This window comes from Gracilinanus agilis, chromosome 2, assembly GCF_016433145.1.
Source record: "Gracilinanus agilis isolate LMUSP501 chromosome 2, AgileGrace, whole genome shotgun sequence".
Taxonomy (NCBI): domain Eukaryota; kingdom Metazoa; phylum Chordata; class Mammalia; order Didelphimorphia; family Didelphidae; genus Gracilinanus; species Gracilinanus agilis.
The window spans coordinates 369318044-369333702 of NC_058131.1; the positions used below are offsets into that span (position 1 = coordinate 369318044).

The following is a 15659-nucleotide window of genomic DNA, read 5'->3' on the forward strand; positions in this document are numbered from 1 at the left end:
GAAAATAGCTTAAATGAATGGAAACAGTAGATGGTTCTGAATGGGTCAAATAGAGAAGACTTTCTGAAAATAGGTGATTTTTTTAAAAGTGTTTTGTTTTTAAACTCATTGCTGACATCTGCTGCTTCCCCATTACTTCCATTCCTAATGGGAAAGTTCCATGAGATCCCTTCAAAAAACAGGTCATTCAACCAGAGCATTAGATAGTGAGATAATGTAGGATTTCTAGTTAATCCAACCATGGAAATAGCTGCTCTCTGTTCTAATTCTCTCTAACAATCTCTAGTTCTTTTTGGTGTTAAAACCATGAAAAGGCAATAACAGAATTAGCCACCTGAATAAGCCTGGTGGGAATTGGAAAAGCAAAACCAAGGAGTTTATCCATGAATTTGGGATTAATTGCAACCTGAACAAGAAACTACCCTATTGAGGTAGGTCATGAAAGGAGTAATAGTGATGGTCATGGTCATGATAATAGCCGTAGACATATTTATATAGCTCTTTGAGGTTTACACAGTATCTTTTTTTAGCAGAAATACTACCTAGTCTTTGCAAGTTCACTATAGATTCGTGCATTGTATGCAAAGGAAGATATGGATTAATACATTACTTAGAATTATTCCTACTTATTTGAGGATCCAAGAGATAATGAAGTATAGTGGTTAGAGGGCCAGCCTTGAAGTCAAGAAGTCCTGGGTTCAAATTCAGCTTCTGACACTTGCTAGCTATATGACCATGGCTATAAATAAGTCCATTAACCTCTACCAATCCATTCTCTAAAACCACCAGTTATAGACAATAATTCATTAAGAATTTATTAAAGTGCCTGCTAGGTCCAAAGCATCCTTTTGAGAAGTAGCTGATTCACATTGATGGAGGAAACTTCCACACCAACAATCCTTCACCAGGGAAATCGCAGGTCCAGACAAAAATTAAACAACAAAAATCTTTGTTCTTATTGCTTTTTAAATGCAATCGGCTTCATCAAACGTCTGATCTCTAAAGAGATTTTAACATTTCTCATAGCACCACTTAAATAAATTCCTGTAGACACTAGTAATTCCCACACCCACTTAGAAATAACTACCCATCAAATACATATAATAAAACCTTTTTATCACACAGGCATCAAATTCAGATATAGTCACTATAATTACAGTAATTATTAGGTAAAGGGTACAATATCTACATAAGTGCCAGTGAAAGAAATAATTATACAGTGCAGAAACCATACAAGGGCTAGTGAGAAAAACTAATTAGAGAGAATGTTAAAACACATCATTATGGGAGTATGCCAAATTTAATACAGCACAATCAGATGAACACTGTGCCGTCAGCCTCACAGCTTTTCCATCAAAGCATACTAGGTCATTGCCACCCAGGTCACAAGGAGAGACTGTGTAGAGAGTCCCCAAACCAGAATGAGAAGCAAGCTCCCTTAAGTCTTGAAAACAGGAGCCTTTGGGGAAATGTCTTGGCATGGTGATGATGTTGAGATATAAGCTTTATAATTACCTTCCTTAGTCATTGTAATTAACCTTACTAGTTTATGAGCTTCACCATAGCCCCTTGATAACTAAACCAGGTACCTCTTTAGCATGGGAGAATTAAGTTCTTAGACCCCAGATGCCAGCAGGGTATTAATCCTACCTTTTCTCAGCTGCAGTCCACTTTTAAGCATTACCCATTTTATCACCTGCAAAACCATCCCAGGGATTCTAAATTAGCAACATGACATCTCAGTACTTCTGTACAGACCCAAGATTTACAGTTCTCTCTGTGCCTTTTAAGGGCAATGGAAATGGACTGGCATAAGAAGGTGAAGAATGAGCATGCAAGTGAAAATAGGAGACCTGGGCCATGGGGTAGAACTATGTTAAAAATCCAGTGACGGCTCTGAAAAGAGGTCAGCGTCATTGGTAGCTATGGTAGACTGGGTGAAGACAGCATTATTAGTCTTAATGGTAATGGACCACCAGAGACTGAGGGTTTAGGTTTGTTGGGGGTTTTTGAAGCCTTCAGAAGCACAAAAGTTCCATGTTAAAACAGCTCCACTAACATTTCACTGGGGAGGATTTCCTTTTGGAAAAGCGAGAACAGAACTTCTCTGAGAAAGTTCATTCTCTTCTGTCAGGGGCATCTGATAGGCCAACAGGATGGGAGCTGAGAGAGTCAATTAAGCCATCCCAGGAGTGTAGTTCTGTCCCTGGAACCCTCCTCACTACAGCACAATAAACCACCCTGAGTCCTTACATGGTAATGAGAAATTCACCTCACACATTACTCAGTAGATAGGGAGAAAGCTTTATCTTGCTCAGTCTGCCAGGGCCCTCCCCTCTCTGTGTTCTTGTTATCTCTTTGAATTCAATCCAATAGTCTGGTTGGTGACTGACCTCTTCTCCTCAGAAGCCCAGAAAGTGAGTTTCTTATCTCTCTAGTCAACCTAGAAATTTGCTAGCAGAGCACTTGAGTTAAATTCCAGTTCCCCTGTCAAGTGCACCCTTCCATTTAAAGGCTCTTATTTTAGGTACTCAAGGGAGGTGCTTGGGGGTTTGTGGAAAGGTTGTCTCAGATTTTTCCCTTTTTAAAGGAGTTTTTGCAGTTGCCCAGGTGTTCCCTCCCTCCCCTCTTCCCCCATGTTTGGCTCCCTTCAGATAAACTTAAAGGAAATTCCTTGCTAATTTTTCGTGGTTAAAGATGAAATTTAAAACCTCTAGGCCTGGAAGAACCCTCAGAAGGTCATTAAATTAATCTATTCTGTCCCTTGGAAGGAGACACCAAAATTCTGCCATTGAGAAGGGTCTTCTTTCAAAGGTCCATGGAAGTAGACAATGCCTCGATGACTAACTCCAATGTTATTTGACCTACAAATCCTTCCTTCACTCTATCCAGTGGTTCCCAAACTTTTTTGACCTACCGCCCCCTTTCCAGAAAAAATATTACTTAGCCCCCTGGAAATTAATTTTTTTTTATTTTAATAGCAATTAATAGGAAAGATAAATGCACCTGTGGCCATCACCGCTCCCCTGAATCGCTGCAGCACCCACCAGGGGGTGGTGACACCCACTTTGGGAATCACTGCTCTTTACCAATTGATTTTGGTACAAACCTACCCAAAGAGAATAAATAGGGGCCCATGTGTTAGGTTTCCAGAGTACTGTGTTCCAGTAGAGTCCCTCTCTTTTTTTCTAACAGTCCTAGTTTAAAAATCTAAGGTCAAGACTTCTGAGTTCTCTGCCAGAGTCTACTTAGGACATTTCTACCCTCAACAACACTGTTTCCTTATATATAAATGAGAAGATTGAACTAAATTATCTCTATCCCTTGTAGCTCTAAAATTCCACATTCTTTCCCTTCTCTAGAAAGCAGTGGAAAGAATATTGAATTTTTAGTCAAATAGTCTGAGTTCAAATTGCAGATTTGCTAGATTGCCTTGAAAAAGTCATTTGTCTTAGGAGGGAGGTGGGTGAAATTTACTCATAGGTAAAATTAGGAGGTTGAGATAGATGACCTAAGGTTGCTTCTGGCTCTAAATCTATGAGACTGGAATCACCTTTGGCACTTATTAAAAATCTACATTTAAATTTACATTTTTTAAATTTTCTTTTTTTATATGTAGTTGTCCTCTCTTATGTCACAATCTAAATTCCTTATGAAAAAAGATTTTGAAAATATATAATTTTTTTACATTCCTCTAGCACAGGACCTAGTAGAGACTAGGCACTCAGTAAGTACTTGTTGATTGATTAATTGATTGACAAAAATAGAATAAGCAATGTCCTTGTGGGTGTTTTAGTCTATTTTTTTCCCCAGAGACAAGATGCTGAGGCTAAAAAGAATTAAGAAGGTGAACCTTGACTAGGCACAGCCTCTTTGGTAGATTTTAATTAATGCGCTATAATTGGGCATCACAAGAAAGAGATTATTAGGTTTATTTAGCCATTTCCAAACTTATAATGCCTCTGGCATTTAAATCATATTCATTTATATTCTTTCCATAATTGCTCCTGCGCCATTGTCATTGCAATCCGTTGTCAGCTTTTCAAAGGCCAGAGGCCAATGGGGATGCTTAATTTGAAAACAGGAATTAATTTATTTCTGTACACGCATGGGTCCTATAGATTTCTCCACTCTGGGAACACTGCAGTATGAGTTTTGAAAACAAGGAAATAAAGAAAATGAGTTATAATGCAACAAAAGGGTTCGGTCATCCTCATCTGCAAAGCGAGAAGATGGGACCATTAGATGATATCCAAAGTCCTTTCCAGCTCTAACACTGAATAATTCTATAACCCTGAGTCACACTGAGCTTAGATACCCAGCCAATGTCTAGACTATTTGGTGCCTTTTTCTCCTGTTCTTTGGGATGCCAAGGACATTTTCAATCCTAAAGCAAAGACCAGTTTGGGGTATTTATTGTCCACTGTGCCATCTATAAACTCAGACTCAGAAAGTTTTCTAGGAACCAAGAGATTTGGGTTGTGGTCCCAGCTTAGCCACTAACTAATTATACAAACTCACATATCATTTAACCACATCTGTAGCTCTTAATTTCCTCCTCTTTGATGTGAAAGGATTGAGATGAATCATCTCTGAGGTCACCTTTCTAGTTGGACAGTCAGTTCTATTAAAAAAAAAAAAAAAGCCAGACAAGGAGTTACGTGTGACTCTGGATATAAGTGCTTATGCCCACTGAAGTCCATTTGAAATGACCATGCCTACCCCCAACTCTTTGGGGCAATTCATTTCTATAGTCTTTATTTTCCTACTATATAAAATGAATATATTACATGTATTTAGTACTTTAAGGTTCAAAAAGCACTCTACAAAATACACTCACACACACAATTTGATCCTCACAATAATCTTGTGAGGTAGTTGCTATTAATATCTCCATTTTACAAATGTGTAAACTGAGGCAGAAAGAAGTTCAGTGACTTGTACAGATCACAGAATTAGTTAGTGTCAGAGGTAATATTCAAACACAGATGTAACTTACTCCAGGTCCAGAACACTATTCCATCAACCACCTCACGATATCATAACAAGGTATTCTCTAAAGGTCCCTTTGGCTCTTCCATTCTATCTCCTATAGCCTAACATTCTATGGTCTAAAGCAGTGATGGGCAAAAGAGGGGACCAAAGGAAAGGAAATATTCATCTGTCAGTCTGTTTCTAAGGCAACCCTTTTGAAGTTTCATTGTATTATATCCTACTCATTGTATTCGTCAGATTAGGAATAATGTTGTGGGGCAGATAGAACATTTCACATCTGGCCTGAGGGCTGTAGTTTGCCCACCTTTGGTCCAAGGTCTCTTTTGCCTCTGATACTTCGGGATTTAAATACCTATCCCTAATAAACCAGCTACTATATTGCTCCTCAGCTTGATTCAAGGCGCGCTCTCTCTCTGTCTCTGTCTCTCTCTCTCTCTGTCTCTGTCTCTGTCTCTCTCTGTCTCTCTCTCTCTCTCTCTCTCTCTCTGTCTCTGTCTCTCTCTCTCTCTCTGTCTCTGTCTCTCTCTCTCTCTCTCTCTCTCTCTCTCTCTCTCTCTCTCGCTCTCTCTTTCACTCTTTTTCTCTCTCATCAAGGTGGAAAATGAGGTGGAAGCCTAGCAAGGGGCAATTTCCCAGCCCACAGCTGGGTCTACTTCATTGCCAAAGTGGAGAAAAATATAGCAGGGACATGAAGTTAGCATACCAGAGGTGCTACCTACTGAGATGCCAGTGATGACTTTCCAAATTGAGAGGTCTGATCTGGAAACCATCCCCCGTCATCTTTCCCCAATTCAAATGTTCATTTGGCCTGGGAGCAATTCCCTCTGATTATCAGGAGTAGCAGTTCCCATGGAAAACCCCAGCTGCCTCTTCTCCCTGAACTGTTCTCTGTTTTCAGGGTAGCGTGCCAGGGCTATTAGAGAGTTTAAGCAGGAGGCCAGGACAGGCATAGCCGCTGCCAGGGAGAAAGAAGGTTTCACCCCACTCTTCTCTATGTTTTAATATTAAGACTATAGAACTTAGGGAAAGCATCCAGAGGTGCTAGAGGACTTAGCCCATGGCAAGATGACAAGTACTCTATGAATGTCCTGACACTGTCCCCCTAATAATTGGATGGGGATGGCCAGAGGGTTCTAGAAGTGCGCAGAGGGCAGCGTTTAAGTCCCAGGGAAGAGCTTTCATGGCTGGATAACTTAGGTGCTCATTAAAAAATGAAGAACTGAAGAATAGATACTCATAGACACACAGAGATGTACAAAAGGAAGTCTTTAGAAAGATCATAAGGGCTCTCAACGCTAACCGTGTCTGTTAGTTGTAGTTCTCATTGAGGGCAGCTCTGGGGTGAGGGGAGATGGGGGGAAAGAGCCCTACAAAGCTAGTTCATACATGGATACTGTGGATTAATGAAAGATGATGGAGAATATACACATGTGGAATGGGCTTACCAGGCAGCTCATTCCTTCTGCATTGCCCTTTTCCTCCAAAGGAGTGTGGGAATCTCTTTTTTCTCTCTGGATAAAAGAGTTTGCTCCTGAGCTTTGATGCTGATTCTGCCCTGCGGCTCTGCTACAAGTCTGGGAGGAAGGCAGATCTTCTACTTCCCTTCACTGTATAGCTCTAGGGTGGGTCACCACCTGGAAGGGAATCACAGAGTTCTCCTTTGTCCTCCTCAGAAGTTTTCTCTCTCCCTCCAGCCACCCATAGGCAGGCCCCAAGATGTTGAGATGCAGGTTAAAAATCGACAGGTTACTTGAACCTCCAGCCTCACCACAGAAGGTGGGGGTGGGGGTTGGGGGGCAGTCCCAGAGGGAGCTCCACAGAGCTCTGCAAACAGTTTCCCCAGCCTCCAGACACCCCACCCCCATGCCGTGTCAGCACCTGAGCCCAACCCATAAACCATAGCACCTGGCTAACCAGTGGTATTCATTTCTCCAAACCCATTCTGCTCACATCTACATAACAATTTTTTGACTATAAAGCACTTTGCATAATTGTCTTATTTCATCTTTATTATTAATAACAATAATAGACCGTGTTTAAATAATGCTTGAAGGTTTGCAACCTATTTTTCCACGTATTAGGTAGCAAACATTTGCCCCCTATTTTCCAGATAAGGAAAATAGTGGTAGTGCTAAGATTCGAACTCAAATTTCCTGACTCTGGGTCTATTGATTTTCTATTATACCATGCTCAGGGAAGCTTCAAGGGAAGATGTACAAGGGGAGAACCCTCTCTCATTTCTGGGGATTGAGCTCCTATCTTACCATGAATTGGAATACCCTTCACTTGAATGAGCCAAGTGGCTTCAGGGTCATCCTGAAGAGCTGCAGTATCTATAGTATACCTCTGAGAACTGAAGCAACCATCCATTTGAAACATGCTCCTGGGATCCCAAAGGAGTCAGTTTGCCTGAGGCTTAAAACAAATGGGAAAGGTCTCTTCAAATCTACCAGTGATTTAGATGAAGGCAGAGATGGTGTGTGGATGAAATTTGCCGATGACTCAGAGCTCAGACTTGTATTTGCACTTTGTCATATTACAGAACACAAATACAAAGCTGGGAGGGATAACCTAATACACTGGATGACAGAATTATGACCTAGAAAAAATTTCAGCAGGCTGTAACAGTGGGCTGAAGCTGACAAGATGAAATCTAATAGGGATAAATGTAAAAACCTACGCTTGGGTCAAAAGAATCAACTGTACAAATAAAATGGAGACATGGCTAGAAAGCATATTAGGTGGAAAAAAAAAGACTGGAGCGTTTTAATTGGCTATAAACTTAGTATGAGTCAGCAGGGTGATATGGCAGCCAAAAAAAGCTAGAGGGATCTTAACAATGTAAAAATAGAAGTAGAGTTTTCAGAGTAAAGGAAATGACAGCACTCCTCTGCTGGATCTTGGTCAGACCATGCCTCGAATAGCACATTCAGAGATGGACATCATACTTTAGGAGGAAAAAGTGAAAAGCTGTGTAATACAAAGACAAAGGAGACAGAAATGGTAATGGAACTCAAAATCAAACCATCCAAGGACCAGTTAAAGGAGTTGGGTGTATTTAACCTGGAGCAGAGTAAAGGAGAGACAGGAGTAGAGATAATAGCCATCCTTTAAATATTTGAAGAACTGTCATTTAGAAGAGAGATTAAATTAATCTTGCTTGACTTCAGAGGGCAGAATTTGAACCAATGGGTAGAAGTTACAGGAAAGTACATTTCACATCAATAAAAGTACAGAATCTCTTAACAGTTATTGTTGTCAAAAAATAAAAAGAGTAATCTAGGGAAACTGAGAGTTCTCCATGACTGGAAGTCTTCAAGTAGAGGTAGGAATACCACTTACCTGGCATGTTGTCAGTGATAATCAACCCAAATACTTAGGGTTGGATTGGAATGAATACCCTCTGAAGTCCCTTTCCACCATGCCATTTATGATTCTGTGACCATGAATTTACAGTGGTTCCCAAATGCAAAAGCTTTGTCAAGAAGCAAGTCCAGTGCCTGTAGTACTGAGTGGGGCAGAATATTTTCTGGGTAAATGGTTGAATTTTCAATCTTCAGCTTAACCCTTAAGTTCACTATTAAAGAAAGTAAATAATTGCTTTACTGCATTCAAATGCCAAATTAACAGCAGTCTAGGATATTAAGAAAAACTATTTTTTAATCCTTTTTTTAATGTTAAATGCAGGTAGGAGCAAAATCAGTGGATTATCAATGGGTTTTTCCCCCTCCTTCATATTTACACTGCTACTTGAAACATGGAATGTACCACATTTCATATACACAAAGCCACTGGGCTCTGTGGGAAAATCACAACTACCCCCAAGAGAGGATTCAGTACCAACTCGATTTTACTTTGCAGAGAATTAGCTACAGGGCTAAAGTTGGAAGGATAGCTTTTTTTTAATGTCCTTTTCAATATCTCCTGCCTCCAATATCAGCCTGAGCACACATTGTCTCTCATTCCCCCATTTTCTGACACATCCTATCCAAATAATATTGACAGATCAAAAGAAAGATGACCATCGCCTTCAATCCGTTTGAACTGATGGAAATTCAAGTGCACAGGCACCAATTCTCCATGGAATTCATGACATTTCTCAAACAGGAGGTGTGGGTTTTGCTGCAATTCTCCTTTGCCTTTGTCAAGAGAATTCACTCCTTGATGTAGAAGGCCAGTCACTGGCAGTTTCTGTTGGGTAGAGGCATCTGCATTTCAAAATCCTGACATTTGTGCCCAGGAACAGTGCATCTCTCTGATGCAAGCTGATAAGATGGAAGCTATTCACCACTAATACATCTTTTAAAAATTTCCAAGTGGTTGAAGGAGAGAGTACTTCCAAGAAGTAAGAAAAGTAACTATATTAAGTGCCCACCTCACCTTCTGTGGGGGAGTCTTTCAAAAACTGGTAAACTGCCCCCACTTGGAAATAAGTCTGATTTCTCTTCCATCTCTCTTGATTTCTGCTTCTTATAACCCCTTATCATTTCTTCAGTCCAACTGAGTCTCCTTTTTCTTATCAGACACTTTGCTGATGGTCAGTAAAATGAGTTTTTATATGACTTTGAAGTCCTCATCCTTGTGGGCGAAAATTCCTCAGCAAACATAGAAGTTAATTAATATTGGTGGGAGAGAGATGTATGGTTTGTATGTCTATGAGGTTGGTGATATCAGAGTCTGCGATTGAGTAATGATTATTACACTTTGCCCCAGGGTATGTATGCTAATTGCTGCTGGCATTTGCTGGGACAGGGCTCCTGCTGTCTTATTAAGCATTTCATTATTAAGCTTCAGACATCAGTCCAAGCACCTGTAGAGTGAACACACTCTAGCATGGGGAGATTTCAACGTGGATAGTAAAAGGTTTCTTCTTTAGAGTCCAAGAGAGGATCTGCCATAGGGTACTTTGGCTCTCTGCTCCAAACCAGCTGCAGCTATGACTCTCTCAAAGTTTCTAAGTCTTTCTGGTGAACAGAATCCATATATATGGGTGTGTATGTGTGTGTGACACACACACACACACACACACACACACACACACACACACACATTCTTTCCTTGAAGAAATTTCCCATATTTCCTATTTAATCTGCAGCTCGAGAGGTTCTAGCCACAGGTTCTAGATTGTGAAATTGTCAATATGAGGTCTTTGGATTTGGACTAGGTTTTTTTCTTCCCTGCATTCGAGCTTTCCTTCAGCAAGGTAGAAGCTGGAAAGAAATTGAACTAAACCATCTGGGGCTGAATGTGGCTGGAGTGGAGTGAGGCCCTGTTGGGGGATCAGAGATGAGAAGAGCAGATTTTGGTCTGGTTTGCTTTGGAGGCCATAAATTCCCTAGTTCACAGGCAGTTTATTACTGGAAAACTGACTACATTTTTGAGATTTTTAGCTCACGTTAAGAAATTCAATAAGAAGACAAAAAAGAATGTCTTGAAAACTCCTAAAAGACCTTTTTGGACAAGGATTTGATGGTTGGAATAGAGAAGGATTAAAATTGTTATCTGCTCTGTGTTGAGTTTGTTCAAGGGCTTTCAACATTTTCCAGATTTGGCTTCATAAATAAGCTTTTTGGATGTCCTTTTTGAGGGGTTTTATCACTTGGCTTTAGTTCTAAACTTGACATCTACCAAAACCCACAAAGCAGAGGGATGGCTTCAGTGTTTGTAGTTACAGCATTTGATGGGTTTTATTTTCTTTTTTGCTCTTAAAGTATCTTAAGGGATACCTAAATTCTAAGAAACTCCCAAATGCCTTTCATGTCACTGAGGATCTCTTTATTGACAGCTGAGTCAGAACAGGTGGGAAAGGCATCTATGTTTCATTTATTTACATAGTTAATCAGTCTTCCATCAGCAACTATAAAATATATTCAGGACTGGAAGACATCTAGACAAAAATTAAACCAATCTTAGCCCCTGCCCTCAAGAATCCTGAAATCCGGTAGGGGAGAGACATCACAATTGATAAATATAATATAAATTAGAATTTGATAAATAAATACATAAGGGGAGAAGTAAGCAATCATATAAGAATGAAATTAATTCCAGTCAAGGATCCAAGGGATCCTTCATGGAGAAGGTAGCCTTTAAATAAATTCTTAAAGGAAGGGTATAATGTCATTAATTACTGGGGATTAGAGAGGGAAGGCATTTCAGAGTTAAAGAGTAATATATGTAAAGGACTAGCAGTGAAAAAGTGTGGACTACTTTCAGAAGATGATGAGGGGTCCAGTTTATCTTAAACTATGGCTAAAGCACAGTAAAGGGAAAATTATGAAAAATAATGTTTTTTTCTTCCAATCCCCTACTAGAGTATGGGTAATTTAGCACTGGGACTTCTTGCCATAAAAAGCAGCCTCAGCACCTTTCTGCTTAGAATATAATCTTGACATTCATTTAGACTTCAATTGTTTCTACATCTAGCACCAAATATCCAAATGAAAACTGGAAAACCTAGCCCACCATCCAAATATTTCTAATTATATAGTGGTTTGGCCTCATAAAGACTAACTGATTAAGATATTTTGAGTTCTTTGCTGGTCCTCCAGATGTTTGGCAATCTATGAACACTGTCTCATTATGTTGGCTTTAGATTCCACTGACAACTTTTAATTCTAGTTTAACCCCAAGGCCCCCCTTTTCCTCTGAAACAGAAGGATAATGGGGTAACAAAGCAGAAGGAACACTATGGATTGGGGCTGGGGTCAGGGCCAAACTCGAGAATGTTTCCCACTTGCTGAATATAGAGTCTGTGGCAGCTGTGACTCTGTAGGTTCTTTGAAGCGGAAAATTGGCAACAATTATTCAGATAATTCACTGCCCAGTTCTTCTTTGGAGCCCAAGTTATCCGGACCATTGCCACCTTGATGGGAAGCTCTGGGTGAGGAACAGAAGACCCAGACTCTTGTTGATTTGATTTTCATTTTTTGACCCTACAGGCCCCCACTCTGAGCCTCCATCCTGCAGCGTCAATTCAATTGCTTGCCCATCCACATGTACCTGTAGCAACAATATCGTGGATTGTCGAGGAAAAGGCTTGACAGAAATCCCAACCAACCTGCCAGAGGGCATCGTGGAAATGTAAGTTCCTGTGTTCATGGCTGCTCAGGCCCTGATCATCTCTTCCACAGCCAAACTTCCACTGGGCTCTCTCTGTGAGCCATCAAGAGATTGGGGCTGTTAACAGCTGATAGATTGGGCCAGTGGGGGATCTTTTTGCCATCAACTCTGCTATTTCTCATTAATGGGGTTTATTGCCTATTCACTGCCACCATCTCCCTTATGGAGGAGGGGAGGATTGAGCCATTGCCGATTTCATTTGAATTAAGACTTTTAACCTCTGCCATTATTGACATTGAAGTAAAGACATTTCTAAAAGTTCACATTCCTATAAATATGAACTTATGTACACACGGACTCAAATGTGTTTTTATGTTCATATGCCTGTTTTCAAGTTTCCTGTGAAACAAATATCTCTGCCACTGTGACTTTGGCACATTCTCCTCATATCATAAAAACTTCCCACTGAGTAACTTTGGACTGAGTGCGTTGTCAGTATCAATCACAAAATCATTGTTAGACATTCCTCACCTTTTTAACAATGAGTTCTTCATTTCCTAACTTTGCCCTCAGATAGTTCTGTCAAAAGCCAGGTTTGACAATTCCTTTAGAAACCCTGCATGAACATCCTCCAGCCTGAAGCCTTTGAATCCCAGCCATCCCCTTTCCAGCTTTCCCTAGAGGGGCTGGTAATCATTGGTTTATCTCTAGTTATTAATCTTTTCCTCCTCTTCCTCAGCTTCCTCAATCCCATAAGATCACCCATGAGGCCTCAGACTTCATCTTTATTTCCTTCTTCCTCTTTTACTGATGTAGCTCAAACTTTAAACTACTTCTTTTTTCTCTTGAAAACTTTCTTACCTCTGCACACCCTACCAAAGAAGGCAGTTTACTTCCTCTTCTCTCCCTCCTATAGGATAACCCGTGACAGTGTGGAACCTTTTATCTGGTACCTTTTCCAGAACATTCCCAATTCCTATTGCTGTCCATAATAAGTTTCCCTCCTTCCTTCAGCAAATCCCCATAATCTAAATCCCTGCCCCACCTCCCTTAGTTTTCTCTCTCAACAAAGTTCCTAACCATCCATTATATTCACTTCTAATTCTAACTGTCATAGGCCATCCATACTAACCCATTCTGCTGGTTCCCTGTACTTCCAGAGTTTTCTTTGGAAGTTGATTTTTAAATTGTTATATCTCCAGGACACTTTCTTTAAATAGTATTCTATTTAATTAGAAAAATTCTATTCATTCCTCTCTCTCTCTCTCTTCCTTCTTTCCTTTCCCTTCTCCACCTCTTTGTTTTTCTTGTTCTTTCCCTTTTTTCTTCTTCCTCTTTTTCTCTTACTCTACCCCTCTTTAGTCCCCCATCCCTTTATTTTTGAGTCCCCCATTTCTCTCCCTTTCCACCACCCTCTGCTTCTTCTTTCTACCTATTTAGTCCTCTTTTCTATACCCTCTATCTGTTTCTTTGTGGCTTTTACCCATTCAGGTCTAGGAATTTTTTTCCTATCTGGGTATTAGTTAGTTGTTCAGGATAGAATTCCTATTATAGTCCTATCTCCTTTCAGAACCCCATAGATCATCCCTCTTCTCTCCATCCCACTTCATTCAGCTCTCCCTAGGCTATTTGTTTATTATTTCACTTTGGCAACCATGTTACTTCCCTTGGCCTGGTGCCGCAACCACAGAGTCTGTTTTAAGAGGCCAGTCTGAGAAAAGTCATGCCGTAGCCATCAGCCTCCAACCCAGGAATCATTTTTCTGAAAAATTGTGCCATGACTTCTCCTGATTGACCTGCCCACCCGCGTTGCCTGATACGGATTCCTGCTGTTACTGACTTAGGCCTTCATGAGGAGCAAGCTTACGTGTCTAGCTATGACCTGTGGGAGATAAAATTGAAAATATATCTAGTTCATTTGGATTGTTATATTGTCCAGAAAACGGGAAGTAATAGTCCCATAATATGCTGCACTGGTTAGACCCTTCTAGATCATTTGGGCATTGAATTTTCAGAGAGATAAAAATTGAATCGACTATCTTGGAAAATAGGAAGCTCTTAGTCACTGGAGGAATTTAAGCAGAAGATGGATGATTTTCTGTAAAGATGAATTCTTTAAGCAGGGGAGGAATTTTGTAGCCTCTTAAATTCTTATCCAATTGCAAGATAATATTAATTATTCCAAGAGACATAGTATAATATAATGGATAGCCAGCTATTCTTTTGGAGTGAAGAAGAGCTGGGTCCAAGTCCTGTCTCTTACACATAGTAGCTTTGTGGCTCTGAAAGATACACTCCGCCTCTCAGTGCCCCAAGAGGTCCCTGAGATCATAAACTGACAATATGTTGCTAGCCTATGGCAATGAAGGGAGTTTTCACACCAGGAATTCCCTGCACTGATAAAATCATAGGTTAGTGCTTAATAACAACAGCAATAATGTCTGAACCTCACTCTCTTTCCAGTCAAAAGCAGATGAGAATGGCATTGTTTCTTTCCCAACCTTTGATTTTTTTTTTCCTAACTGGGCTAATGCAAGTGATTGTTGGCATGGAGGAACATCACCAAGGCCAGTTCAATAGACAGGCCAAGTTTAACCTGTGATGCCATCAGGTTCTTCTAAAAACCATAGCCACAACCTCTCGGATAAAGGATCCATTTAAAAACTTTGCCTTCTTCATTAATTGCTTGCTGCTTCAGAGATTCAGCAACTCCCAGGAGAAAAACAGTTCTCTAGTCTTTCATTCATTCACTCAGAGCATAGGTGTGTGATTAAATCATTTTCCACGTGCCACTGCCTTGATGGTTTTTGGCTCTTCTCTCTTTGTCTCATTTTGGATGAGGCACAGCTCCCAGCAAGCACAGAAGAATGAGAGTTCACTTTTTTCTAGCTGATTAGCATCATAACATAACCTAAAATGGAACTAACTCAACTCAACTCTTGATCATTTAGGAACCAGTCATCTAATGAATTGATTTCCTAGGACTTTAGGTCTCCTGTTTCGTCTTACTCGAATTCTTTTTTTGTTATATGTCGAGCTGGGAAATGGAAGCGCATAGAGAAGGGGGAGAAGTGTTTTCCATGATCAGGGAGTTGGGTGGAGAAAGATGACACAGGAAGGAATACTAGAGAGCTGGGGAGGAAGATGTATTTTTTTAAAAGGAAATAAAAGCTTGTTTACAAGAATAGCATTGCCTGTCACTAAGGATTTATTCATTGAATTGTTATCAAAATATGTGTACAGGCCCAGTGTCTGAGATGAAGATGATTTAAGAGTTCTCTATAGGTGAAAAGAGAAGAGCTGCCCTACAGTGAGTAGAAAGCAGGTGAAATGGAAGAAGATGGGAAGAGGGTGAGTTGATGGTGATGAGAAAGGGGAAGAAATAGCATAGTCCCTAGAATGGAATCAGGGAAGTTTTCTCCATCTAAACAAGACATAGGAGAAAAATTTGAAAACCTGTCCCATATCTCACCACCTGTCCACAGCCTCTGGTGTATCCCTTCTTAATGGCTACATAGAAACCTCTCTAATTTTTCCCCTGGGAATATCTGCTATAATACCACAGGTTCCTGCCTCTTCTCTTTTCACTTTTATAGAACTCTTAA

The 15659-nt window shown here is 40.3% G+C and overlaps 1 protein-coding gene across 1 annotated transcript in view; it reads left to right on the forward strand.

Moving 5' to 3' along the window:
• The window catches only part of SLIT3 (slit guidance ligand 3), an 835110-nt gene that overhangs the window by 651371 nt on the left and 168080 nt on the right, over positions 1–15659 (forward strand). The window contains exon 9 of the mRNA XM_044659841.1: positions 11934–12075. Coding sequence (XP_044515776.1) covers positions 11934–12075 — 142 coding nt within the window. The remainder of the gene's footprint in view (positions 1–11933; positions 12076–15659) is intronic.